This window comes from Thalassophryne amazonica, chromosome 7, assembly GCF_902500255.1.
Source record: "Thalassophryne amazonica chromosome 7, fThaAma1.1, whole genome shotgun sequence".
Lineage (NCBI taxonomy): Eukaryota > Metazoa > Chordata > Actinopteri > Batrachoidiformes > Batrachoididae > Thalassophryne > Thalassophryne amazonica.
Window position 1 is genome coordinate 526,270 of NC_047109.1, and position 13,537 is coordinate 539,806.

Consider the following 13,537-nt stretch of genomic DNA (forward strand, 5'->3'; position numbering starts at 1 on the left):
TAATTCACGTCGGCAGTAATGACACCCGGTTACGCCAATGGGAGGTCACTAAAATTAACATTGAATCGGTGTGTAACTTTGCAAAAACAATGTCGGACTCTGTAGTTTTCTCTGGGCCCCTCCCCAATCGGACCAGGAGTGACATGTTTAGCCGCATGTTCTCCTTGAATTGCTGGCTGTCTGAGTGGTGTCCAAAAAATGAGGTGGGCTTCATAGATAATTGGCAAAGCTTCTGGGGAAAACCTGGTCTTGTTAGGAGAGACGGCATCCATCCCACTTTGGATGGAGCAAAGATTTTATTAAATCCTCCAAACCGTGACTATCCAGGGTTGGGACCAGGAAGCAGAGTTGTAGTCTTACGCACCTCTCTGCAGCTTCTCTCCCCCTGCCATCCCCTTATTACCCCATCCCCGTAGAGACGGTGCCTGCTCCCAGACCACCAATAACCAGTAAAAATCTATTTAAGCATAAAAATTCAAAAAGAAAAAATAATATAGCACCTTCAACTGCACCACAGACTAAAACAGTTAAATGTGGTCTATTAAACATTAGGTCTCTCTCTTCTAAGTCCCTGTTAGTAAATGATATAATAATTGATCAACATATTGATTTATTCTGCCTTACAGAAACCTGGTTACAGCAGGATGAATATGTTAGTTTAAATGAGTCAACACCCCTGAGTCACACTAACTGCCAGAATGCTCGTAGCACGGGCCGAGGAGGAGGATTAGCAGCAATCTTCCATTCCAGCTTATTAATTAATCAAAAACCCAGACAGAGCTTTAATTCATTTGAAAGCTCGACTCTTAGTCTTGTCCATCCAAATTGGAAGTCCCAAAAACCAGTTTTATTTGTTATTATCTATCGTCCACCTGGTCGTTACTGTGAGTTTCTCTGTGAATTTTCAGACCTTTTGTCTGACTTAGTGCTTAACTCAGATAAGATAATTATAGTGGGCGATTTCAACATCCACACAGATGCTGAGAATGACAGCCTCAACACTGCATTTAATCTATTATTAGACTCAACTGGCTTTGCTCAAAATGTAAATGAGTCCACCCACCACCTTAATCATATCTTAGATCTTTTTCTGACTTATGGTATGGAAATTGAAGACTTAACAGTATTCTCTGAAAACTCCCTTCTGTCTGATCATTTCTTAATAACATTTACATTTACTCTGATGGACTACTCAGCAGTGGGGAATAAGTTTCATTACACTAGAAGTCTTTCAGAAAGCGCTGTAACTAGGTTTAAGGATATGATTCCTTCTTTATGTTCTCTAATGCAATGTACCAACACAGTGCAGAGTAGCTACCTAAACTCTGAGTGAGATAGATTATCTCGTCAATAGTCAATAGTTTTATTGAAGACAACTTTGGATGCTGTACCTCCTCTGAAAAAGACAGCTTTAAATCAGAAGTGCCTGACTCTGTGGTATAACTCACAAACTCGCAGCTTAAAGCAGATAACCCGTAAGTTGGAGAGGAAATGGCATCTCACTAATTTAGAAGATCTTCACTTAGCCTGGAAAAAGAGTCTGTTGCTCTATAAAAAAGCCCTCCGTAAAGCTAGGACATCTTACTACTCATCACTAATTGGAGAAAATAAGAACAACCCCAGGTTTCTTTTCAGCACTGTAGCCAGGCTGACAAAGAGTCAGAGCTCTATTGAGCCGAGTATTCCTTTAACTTTAACTAGTAATGACTTCATTTCTTTCTTTGCTAATAAAATTTTAACTATTAGAGAAAAAAAATTACTCATAACCATCCCAAAGACATATCGTTATCTTTGGCTGCTTTCAGTGATGCCGGTATTTGGTTAGACTCTTTCTCTCCGATTGTTCTGTCTGAGTTACTTTCATTAGTCACTTCCTCCAAACCATCAACATGTCTATTAGACCCCATTCCTACCAGGCTGCTCAAGGAAGCCCTACCATTAATTAATGCTTCGATCTTAAATATGATCAATCTATCTTTATTAGCTGGCTATGTACCACAGGCTTTTAAGGTGGCAGTAATTAAACCATTACTTAAAAAGCCATCACTTGACCCAGCTATCTTAGCTAATTATAGGCCAATCTCCAACCTTCCTTTTCTCCTTCCTTTTCTCTCAAAAATTCTTGAAAGGGTAGTTGTAAAACAGGTAACTCATCATCTGCAGAGGAATGGTCTATTTGAAGAGTTTCAGTCAGGTTTTAGAATTCATCATAGTACAGAAACAGCATTAGTGAAGGTTACAAATGATCTTCTTATGGCCTCAGACAGTGGACTCATCTCTGTGCTTGTTCTGTTAGACCTCAGTGCTGCTTTTGATACTGTTGACCATAAAATTTTATTACAGAGATTAGAGCATGCCATAGGTATTAAAGGCACTGCGCTGCGGTGGTTTGAATCATATTTATCTAATAGATTAAAATATGTTCATGTAAATGGGGAATCTTCTTCACAGACTAAGGTTAATTATGGAGTTCCACAAGGTTCTGTGCTAGGACCAATTTTATTCACTTTATACATGTTTCCCTTAGGCAGTATTATTAGACAGCATTGCTTAAATTTTCATTGTTACGCAGATGATACCCAGCTTTATCTATCCATGAAGCCAGAGGACACACACCAATTAGCTAAACTGCAGGATTGTCTTACAGACATAAAGACATGGATGACCTCTAATTTCCTGCTTTTAAACTCAGATAAAACTGAAGTTATTGTACTTGGCCCCACAAATCTTAGAAACATGGTGTCTAACCAGATCCTTACTCTGGATGGCATTACCCTGACCTCTAGTAATACTGTGAGAAATCTTGGAGTCATTTTTGATCAGGATATGTCATTCAATGCGCATATTAAACAAATATGTAGGACTGCTTTTTTGCATTTGCGCAATATCTCTAAAATTAGAAAGGTCTTGTGTCAGAGTGATGCTGAAAAACTAATTCATGCATTTATTTCCTCTAGGCTGGACTATTGTAATTCATTATTATCAGGTTGTCCTAAAAGTTCCCTGAAAAGCCTTCAGTTAATTCAAAATGCTGCAGCTAGAGTACTGACAGGGACTAGAAGGAGAGAGCATATCTCACCCATATTGGCCTCTCTTCATTGGCTTCCTGTTAATTTTAGAATAGAATTTAAAATTCTTCTTTTTACTTATAAGGTTTTGAATAATCAGGTCCCATCTTATCTTAGGGACCTCATAGTACCATATCACCCCAATAGAGCGCTTCACTCTCAGACTGCAGGCTTACTTGTAGTTCCTAGGGTTTGTAAGAGTAGAATGGGAGGCAGAGCCTTCAGCTTTCAGGCTCCTCTCCTGTGGAACCAGCTCCCAATTCAGATCAGGGAGACAGACACCCTCTCTACTTTTAAGATTAAGCTTAAAACTTTTGTTTTTGCTAAAGCTTATAGTTAGGGCTGGATCAGGTGACCCTGAACCATCCCTTAGTTATGCTGCTATAGACTTAGACTGCTGGGGGGTTCCCATGAGGCACTGAGTGTTTCTTTCTCTTTTTGCTCTGTATGCACCACTCTGCATTTAATCATTAGTGATTGATCTCTGCTCCCCTCCACAGCATGTCTTTTTCCTGGTTCTCTCCCTCAGCCCCAACCAGTCCCAGCAGAAGACTGCCCCTCCCTGAGCCTGGTTCTGCTGGAGGTTTCTTCCTGTTAAAAGGGAGTTTTTCCTTCCCACTGTCGCCAGGTGCTTGCTCACAGGGGGTCGTTTTGACCGTTGGGGTTTTTACGTAATTATTGTATGGCCTTGCCTTACAATATAAAGCACCTTGGGGCAACTGTTTGTTGTGATTTGGCGCTATATAAATAAAATTGATTTTATTTGATTCCTGGAATACCTGTACAGTGACACACCATGACCCAGTCGTCAGCATAAATGGAAAAGTTAAAGTTCAGTGTGACATCACCTGAAACGTTTACTGGATGACGTTCTTATTAAAACTACAATTTACAGAAAGGCTCTGTCATTGGCTAATTTCTAATTGATTTATCGGGGGGAGGGCTGTAAATCCCACCTTTGCTCTGTTAATAAAATAATCATTGGAGACAAAATAAAGACCAAAAATGTATTTTCCAAATGTAGTCTCAACCTAATTGTAGTAAGTTAACAATGTACATCCAGAGACAAAAGTGAGAGAGAAAGAGAGACTAAATAAATAAATAAATAATTGCAGCAGCTTGTTATTTTAGTACAAGCCCCCCCACTCAACCCCACTCCCTTGCTGTTTTTTTTTTTGGGGGGGGGGGTTCTTTTATATTTCTTTCTTCCTAAAAAGTAATGACCATCTTAATCTGTCCTGGCTGATAATGACTCTGTCCATTTTGAGATCTTGTTGTCTGAAGACGTCGTCTGTCAGTCCAGACGATACAAATATGACGTTTTCTGAACTGAACTTGGCAACACAACCTTCTGCTTACAGCATAAATAAATAAATAAATAAATAAAGTGACAAAAGATAAAACTAAATAAATAAACGAATGGAGAAACCCAACGGATGTCCCCATTCACAGGTCAGAAGGAAAACACTGAATGAGGAGCAGTAGAATGACGAGAACCACACCAAACCCAACTGAACACCTCTGGGAGATTTTGGATCATCACCATCATCAAAACTCCAGAAGACATCCACAGACTTGTAGAATCAGAGTCGAGGAGCACTGAAACTCTTCTGGCTGAAGACACTTGCTATTAGTTCCTTCCTGTTATTTATCATCCACCTGTGACAGCTTCTTCTCCACCCTGACGCGTCTCACTGGTGTGACTAAACGTCTCAGCCTGTTCAGGAGACACTGTGCTTCTGTAGGTCCAAAAAGAAGAGGAGGAGGTCGAACATTTGCGTTTTACCTCAAAGAGGCGGAGGTCTGCCGGGACTCTCTCCCCCACCGAAAGACAGACGGTGTCTCCAGGAACCAGCTCTCTGGCCAGCAGGTGCTCCAGGTTCCCCTCCCTGATGCTAGAGAAGGAGGAAAGACATAAGAGAAGGTGAGGAGGGGCAGATGGGAGACAATTGATGAGGAACAACTGAATGTCCCACCATCACTGTGCAGGCTGGAGCGTCAAATGTTTAGGTATGAGAAGGCCATCCTTCAATAAAACCCCAAATCAGAACAAGTTGGGATGTATGGAAAATGCAAAGACTAGTGAGGGAAGCCACCTAGACACCTATGACAGCAAAAAAGACTTCATAGGCTTCTGTGGTTGTGGTAAAGAAACCATGCACAGCACAACGTTTATCTGTTGCATCACCAGTTACACAGCTTCATGATTTTCTTGAAAAGAACATGCAAACTTTTAGCTGCAGTTTGCCAGAAGGCATGTGGGAAACCTGAGCCTTGATTGGTTTTCTATTCATACCATCATTCTCTCCTCCACTCCAATCAATTCAATCAATCAATTTTTTTTTTATATAGCGCCAAATCACAACAAACAGTTGCCCCAAGGCGCTTTATATTGTAAGGCAAGGCCATACAATAATTATGTAAAACCCCAACGGTCAAAACGACCCCCTGTGAGCAAGCACTTGGCTACAGTGTGAAGGAAAAACTCCCTTTTAACAGGAAGAAACCTCCAGCAGAACCAGGCTCAGGGAGGGGCAGTCTTCTGCTGGGACTGGTTGGGGCTGAGGGAGAGAACCAGGAAAAAGACACGCTGTGGAGGGGAGCAGAGATCGATCACTAATGATTAAATGCAGAGTGGTGCATACAGAGCAAAAAGAGAGCGTGACATAGTGAATGGGCTCGCAACAGGGAAATGTTGCACTTCTCCTAGTTTCTACAGTCACACCCACAGAAGCCTGGAACTCTTTCAGAGTCATCCAGGTGTCTTGGTGGCTTCCCTCACTCATCTCCTTCCAACATGGTCACTCAGTTTTTGAAAACCGCCTCCTTAACACAGACTTCCTGTACAGTACCAAAGTGTTTGTATTTCTTAATGACTGATGTCAAAAGTCCAAGACATGTTCAGAGATTTGGAAATATTCATGTGTTCATCCCTAACTTGTTTCAAGAAAAGTGGCTGTAAAAGCAATGATTAAGGGCCTTTCAGATTGCACGTTTTATCAGCATTAAAATAATGCTTCCTTTTGCATCTGATGCGTTGGATGCATCGCGTCGGACATGGCAAGGGGGCGGCGATTTCACACTCTGGCTTTTCCACAGCCCGAAAAAGCTGAGCAATCACCATCTTGGATTTGCGTCTGTCAGAACCACAAAACAGCAGTAGAATGAGTCTCTCATCATCCTGCTGGGAAAAGCTTTTCTCAGACACTTTTCGGAGTGATGCCGAGCCGAGGAAGGACTGATGAGCTGGTGGAATCAATCGAACTGTGACAGCGTGCAGAGCCGCACAGAGCAGCTGGGGTTCAGGCCTCATTCTTGGGCAGAGTGAGACACCACAGCCGCGTGATGGAGCAGACCCACTCAATCTGAAATTCGTCACTTTTGGGGATATATATATATATATATATATATATAAAAGCACCAGCTTGAGCAATGGAGCTTAGTTCTGCAAATACGTCTGAGGTGAGACTAATTTAAAAATAAAATGTGACTGTACTGCACCGCTGAAGGTTTAATGCTCAGCAAATGTTAGCTTAGCCTTTTAGCACAGTTAAGCTGAGTGAACACTTTAATTTGTAAATGGCTCAATTTATTTTTACCAAATAAAGCTAAAGATTTTTAACTGTTGCTTCTGTGACTACAAAAAAAAACCCTCAACTTTAAATAACTTAGATTTTTTTTTAAAGTTTTTTTTTTTTTAAACTTTGTGTACTTGTGATCAGGATATTTCAAAATTTGCTGTGCAGACAACCTAAATAGAGACACACTTCAAAAACTTCCAGTGATGAGCTTAACACCAAAACCTGAAGTCAGAGGGAAGAAAACATCTCTGCTCTTCAAAGTGTGAGAAAAGTGTCTTCAAGAACTCCACCAGAGATCGAAGCTACAGAGACGTTCATGTGGTTAAACGTCCCGAGAGTCCAGCAAACCAACACCTGCTGCTATGCTTCTAAACAAAACAAAGGCTCTTTAAAGAGCAACTATTTTATTATTTGTAAAGCTGTTTCTTTTTATATGCCAACATTAAATGAACATTAAACATGTCCATGAAGTCAAAGTTCAGTCAAAAATACATTTGCATAGGTAGAAGAAACCCCTCTCCTATTGTGTACAATTTTAAAACATTCACAATCACTAGTCAAATTCATAATTTTGAAATTACTCTGTCCTGACCACATTAATGGCAATCACATACTCTGAGGATGTAATTAAAAGTTGAAATGACTCAAATAAAAAATGATTTCATCATGAGGTTTATGTCATATTGAGAAATCCTAATTAACAAACACACCGCTGCCACTGTTACATCATCTCCTGTTCTAAAAATAAATGTCCAAGGTCCTTTTCTTTACAGTAATCAGAAATGAATTTTGAGGTAAAAAAAAATTTGCAAGGATTTTCTTAAGAAAACTGCTGTGTAGAAATGAGCAGTTCTGTGACACGTTTCTGCACTCTGTAGTCTTCTGTGTTTTGGCCTGATGCCTTGTTTCTATTGGACAGCGTGAAGCTACATCACAGCGCACAGCAGCAAAAGTTGGATTGGGTCAAACTTTGCAGCAGCTTGGCGACAAGCGGCAACACGTGCTGCCGGCGGAGCGTCGCATCAACTCGGCAAAAACGCTAAGCGTCTCACTGAAAACGGTTTTTAGAGCGATCCGTGATGTGTCTAACGCCCTGAACGCGTGCAGTGTGAAAGAGCCCTTTAATCCTTAGACTGAGGATAAATTGTTGCGTCCCAACATCTATTTATTTATTAACTTTGAATGTGTATATGTTGACCACATAACATATGAAACATACAGTGTTTAATGAAACAGAAGCCAAAGTAAATGGAAGGACCTTTTTTTTTTTTTGCATTTCCCATACTGTCCCAACATTTTCTGATTTGGGGGAACATACATTTATGCCCATAACATCTCCAAATTCCAGTCAGCTGCTCTCCTGGCTGCTGTTACAGAGTGTCCACACACAGACGGAGCGCCACGTCACGTCGTCACGGTGACAGACACCATGTCCTCTTGTTTTACACATTTGCGTTACAGATTTTTCAGTTTGTGTTATTTGTGCTTGGTTTTGTTTCCAGGTGGAGAAAACAGCTGTTTTTTTTTTATTATAAATCCAGGTTGTAGAAACAGCTGAGTGTGATGTAATCTGAACGGTACGACTTTATATTAAACACTGACCTCGTACCTTTTCCACAGGAAGTGATGTGCGTGTACCTGAGATTTCTATGTGAATTTTTGCTTACAGCAGCAGAGGAACAAAGAAACTTTACGCTCACCAGTGACATTCTGGAGGCACGAGCTTCCCCAGCTCTTCTAGAGACTTCTCCGAGCGGTACTCCTACACACAGGTGACACAACAATCCCATTTACTGCACAAAAACAAAAAACATCTGACCAGTGCAAACACACAGACTTGGCAGACTGTAGCTGAGTCAAAGATTAGCCCCATCGGTGTCCATGAAGCTGTGGCGTTTACGGCGGTCGTAGGAAACGGGCAGATATGTTTGTTCACAGCTGGACACAAGCATCACTTACCTGCACAAAGGCAACAGTCACAACTATGATGATGGCCTGTTAACCAGACAGACAGACAGACAGACGGTTAATTTATACACAATAAATATCTCAGTCTGCAGAACTGACTTGCACTTAAAGGGCTTCAAGTTATGGTCATACGTTTACATACACTCACCGTGGTTATTTTACTCTTTTAATGATGTCTTTGAACTGTTCCTTTGTCAAGGTGATTGAACAGCAAACATCATTCATGACTTAAAAAAAAAACAAGAACTGGGTGCACAAGTTTGAATTTATTTAGAGATCTCTAATCCACATGGGGTCAATATTATACAAACAGGCTCACACAGATGCACAACATTCACTTAAAAACTGTACAGCCTTACAAATTTAAAAAACTGACCAAATTTAGCTTCAAGCATTATAATGTGGGTTTGTTTTTTTTTCTGACCACTGTCTCCTGTGTGCTTGCTCAAGGGGGTTGGTAAGGTTAGACCTTATGCGTGAAATGCCTCGAGGAAGCTTTGTTGTGATTTGGCGCTATACAAATAAAACTAGCATGTTGTCCATGGGCTCGAGATTGGGTCATGCTTATAAAATAGGGAGCTGACATTTTTTAAGGGTGGTAATAAATTGTGCAAAGTTTCTATAATGAGCTGGAATGATGCGAGCCCAGAATGTTTTGAGAACCTTAGACCTCAATAGTTTTTGAAGAACTCAAACCTTTTATTTCCTTTAAAGTACATAATTTTTTAATGTTAATTTACAGTCTTAATGTATTTAAGACATTTGTTATTGTTACCACATACACACTATTATCATCATTATTCTTTTTCTTCTTTGTCTTTCGGCTCTTCCCGTTAGGGGTCGCCACAGCAGATCAATCGTTTCACTCTGTTCTCTGTATGATTATTGTATGTATGACTGTATGTATGACTATTATCATTATTATTTCATTTTATTATTACGTCTATTTTGTCATTTGATTTTGGACCACAATGGAAATAAGTGTTTTCACTTCCTTGTGTAATCCATGTATTTTTAACGTATTTACAATTATATTATGTACTTACATTGATCTGAATAACTAAAATCACACATGCACACACACGCTATTAATATAAAGATGATTTACTGCCCCCTGTTGGAATGCTGTTAGTCCAAAAAAACCCTGCACTTTTCGCGAGTGCTTCAGTGATTGCAGCTGAAAACAAAACAGTACACCATTTTCCCATGTGAAGTTATGCTGCGTATATACTGTGAAATTGGAGCGGCGGCCCCGTAAGTGGTCAAATCCCGCTATATATCACAGTGTTCAAACGAGACTGCACTGCCCTATTATTTGTCCTATAAATATTCTGTTGTTGCAGTGTTCACCCTTGACCCAAAATACACAAGCATACCAAACGGCAAATGTCACCTGTCCCCAGTTTGTCAGTGATCGAAGTTTGCGGGTGATATAACCCTCATCGGACTCATCTCTGATGGGGATGAGTCTGCCTACAGACGGGAGATCGATCACCTGGTATCCTGGTGGAGACAGAACAATCTGGAGCTCACTGCCCACAAGACAGAGATGGTAACTGACTTCAGAAAGAACCCAGTTCTGGCAGCCCCCATCACCCTGTGTGACTCCCCAGTCGCCATTGTGGAGTCCTTCCTTTACCTGGGGATCACGATGACCCAGGACCTCAAGTGGGAGCTGAACATCAGCTCTCTCACCAAGAGAGCACAACAGAAGATGTACTTTCTGCAGCAGCTAAGGAAGTTCAACCTGCCAAAATCAATGATGGTGAACTTTTACACTGCCATCGAGTCCATCGCCTCCTCCTCCATCACCGTCTGGTACGCTGCTGCCACTGTGGAAGACAGGAGGAGACTGCAGTGTATCATCCACGCAGCAGAGAAGGTGATCGACTGCAATCTGACATCCCTACACCTGTACACCTCCAGGGCCCTGAGGTGAGCAAGGAAGATAGTGGCCGATCCCTCTCACCCAGGACACAAACCTTTTGTCACCCTCCCCTCTGGCAGACGGCTGAGGTCCATCAGGACTAAACCCTCAAGACACAAACCAGCTTATTTCCGTCAACAGCGAGACTTATAAATAATGCGAGAGACCCCCTTCCACAAAGTACAGATTGGTCATCCCTGCACTGAAAGGTACTGTACATCTGCACACTAATCATTCCACATCATTACACGGATGTTATACTTATTTATTTTACAGTGAACATCATTTTGCCTATTTGACTCTTACTTCTTACAGAAGTGTTTTTTTTCCGTTGTTACTGTTGTTTATGCACCAACAACACCAGATCAAATTCCTTGTATGTGAGAACTTGGCAATAAATTTGATTCTGATTCCACACACACGCACGCAGGGAGAGCTTTTATCTTTTCCACATTCTGCCGGAAGCAGGTGCTTCTATTTTTAGCCATGCACAAAGATAGATGGTGGCAGAAGACATCAAATGTAATACACATTTCGCTCATGGTACCGGTGTAACAGTATACAGTGAGGAAAATAAGTATTTGAACACCCTGTGATTTTTGCAAGTTCTCCCACTTAGAAATCATGGAGGGGTCTGAAATTTTCATCTTAGGTGCATGTCCACTGTGAGAGACATAATCTAAAGAAAAAAATCCGGAAATCACAATGTATGATTTTTTTTATTAATTTATTTGTACATTACTGCTGCAAATAAGTATTTGAACACCTACCAACCAGCAAGAATTCTGGCTCACACAGACCTGTTAATTTTTCTTTAAGAAGCCCTCTTATTCTGCACTATTTAACTGTATTAATTGCACCTGTTTGAACTTGTTACCTGTATAAAAGACACCTGTTCAGGTACTCAATCACACTCCAACCTGTCCACCATAGACAAGACCAAAGAGCTGTCTAAGGACACCAGGGACAAAACTGTAGACCTGCACAAGGCTGGGATGGACTACAGGACAACAGGCAAAGCTTGGTAGAAGACAACAACTGTTATGATTAATTATTAGAAAGTGGAAGAAACACAAGATGACTGTCAATCTCCCTCGGTCTGGGATTCCATGCAAGATCTCAGTTTGTGGGGTAAGGATGATTCTGAGAAAGCTCAGAACTACACAGGAGGACCTGGTCAATGACCTGGAGAGCTGGGACCACAGTCACAAAGATTACATTAGTAACACATGATGCTGTCATGGTTTAAAATCCTGCAGGGCAGCAAGGTCCCCCTGCTCAAGCCAGCACATGTCCAGGCCCATTTGAAGTTCACCAGTGACCATCTGGATGATCCAGAGGAGGCATGGGAGAAGGTCATGTGGTCAGATGAGACCAAAATAGAGCTTTTTGGAATCAACTCCACTTACCATGTTTTGCGAGATTTTGTCAAACAACCTCCTTCCCTCAGTAAGAGCATTGAAGATGGGTCATGGCTGGGTCTTCCAGCATGACAATGACCCCAAACACACAGCCAGGGCAACTAAGGAGGGGCTCCATAAGAAGCATTTCAAGGTCCTGGAGTGGCCTGGCCCATCTCCAGACATGATCTCATTAGAAAATCTTTGGTAGGTAGCTAAAACTCCAAACCTGAAAGATCTAGAGAAGATCTGTATGGAGGACTGGGCCAAAATCCCTGCTGCAGTGTGTGCAAACCTGGTGAAAAACTACAGGAAACATTTGACCTCTGTAACTGCAAACAAAGGCTACTGTACCAAATATTAACACTGATTTTCACAGGTTTTCAAATACATATTTGCAGCAGTAACATACAAATAAATGATTTTAAAAAAAAAAATAAAAAAAATTATACATTGTGATTTCTGGATTTCTTTTTTTTAGATTATGTCTCTCACAGTGGACATGCACCTAAGATGAAAATTTCAGACCCCTCCATGATTTCTAAGTGGGAGAACTTGCAAAATCGCAGGGTGTTCAAATACTTATTTTCCTCACTGTATCTTCCCTCCCTGGATATCTCCCCCCAACCCTGGAAATCCCCACCACCACCCTTGAAAGGCAACATTCCTACAAGGCAGCACTGATTAAAGCTTACCCAAGCCTTGATAAGGCCCAATCAGGATAGCGCAACCTTTAAACTCTATATTTCATGGATGTTTTATGGTCCTAGATGAAGCAGAGCTTGACTGACGGTGAACGATATTGGTATTCTTTCTGTCTGTATCTATAGCTATCCACAATAGTAATACAACCCCTGGCAAAAATTATGGAATCACTGCCCTCGGAGGATGTTCATTCAGTTGTTTAATTTTGTAGAAAAAAAAGGAGATCACAGACATGACACAAAACTAAAGTTATTTCAAATGGCAACTTTCTGGCTTTAAGAAACACTATAAGAAATCAGGAAAAAAATTGTGGCAGTCAGTAACGGTTACTTTTTTAGACCAAGCAGAGGGAAAAAAATATGGAATCAGTCAATTCTGAGGAAAAAATTATGGAATCATGAAAAACAAAAGAACACTCCAACACATCACTAGTATTTTGTTGCACCACCTCTGGCTTTTGTAACAGCTTGCAGTCTCTGAGGCATGGACTTAATGAGTGACAAACAGTACTCTTCATCAATCTGGCTCCAACTTTCTCTGATTGCTGTTGCCAGATCAGCTTTGCAGGTTGGAGCCTTGTCATGGACCATTTTCTTCAACTTCCACCAAAGATTTTCAATTGGATTAAGATCTGGACTATTTGCAGGCCATGACATTGACCCTATGTGTCTTTTTGCAAGGAATGTTTTCACAGTTTTTGCTCTATGGTAAGATGCATTATCATCTTGAAAAATGATATCATCCCCAAGCATCCTTTCAATTGATGGGATAAGAAAAGTGTCCAAAATATCAACGTAAACTTGTGCATTTATTGATGATGTAATGACAGCCATCTCCCCAGTGCCTTTACCTGACATGCAGCCCCATATCATCAATGACTGTGGAAAT

General features: G+C 40.9%; 1 protein-coding gene across 1 annotated transcript in view; it reads right to left on the reverse strand.

Annotated features, from left to right (window-relative positions):
- atp2c1 (ATPase secretory pathway Ca2+ transporting 1) overlaps positions 1–13,537 on the reverse strand; it is a 167,225-nt gene that overhangs the window by 69,464 nt on the left and 84,224 nt on the right. The window contains 3 exon segments of the mRNA XM_034173700.1: positions 4,855–4,963; positions 8,350–8,411; positions 8,609–8,644. Coding sequence (XP_034029591.1) covers positions 4,855–4,963; positions 8,350–8,411; positions 8,609–8,644 — 207 coding nt within the window.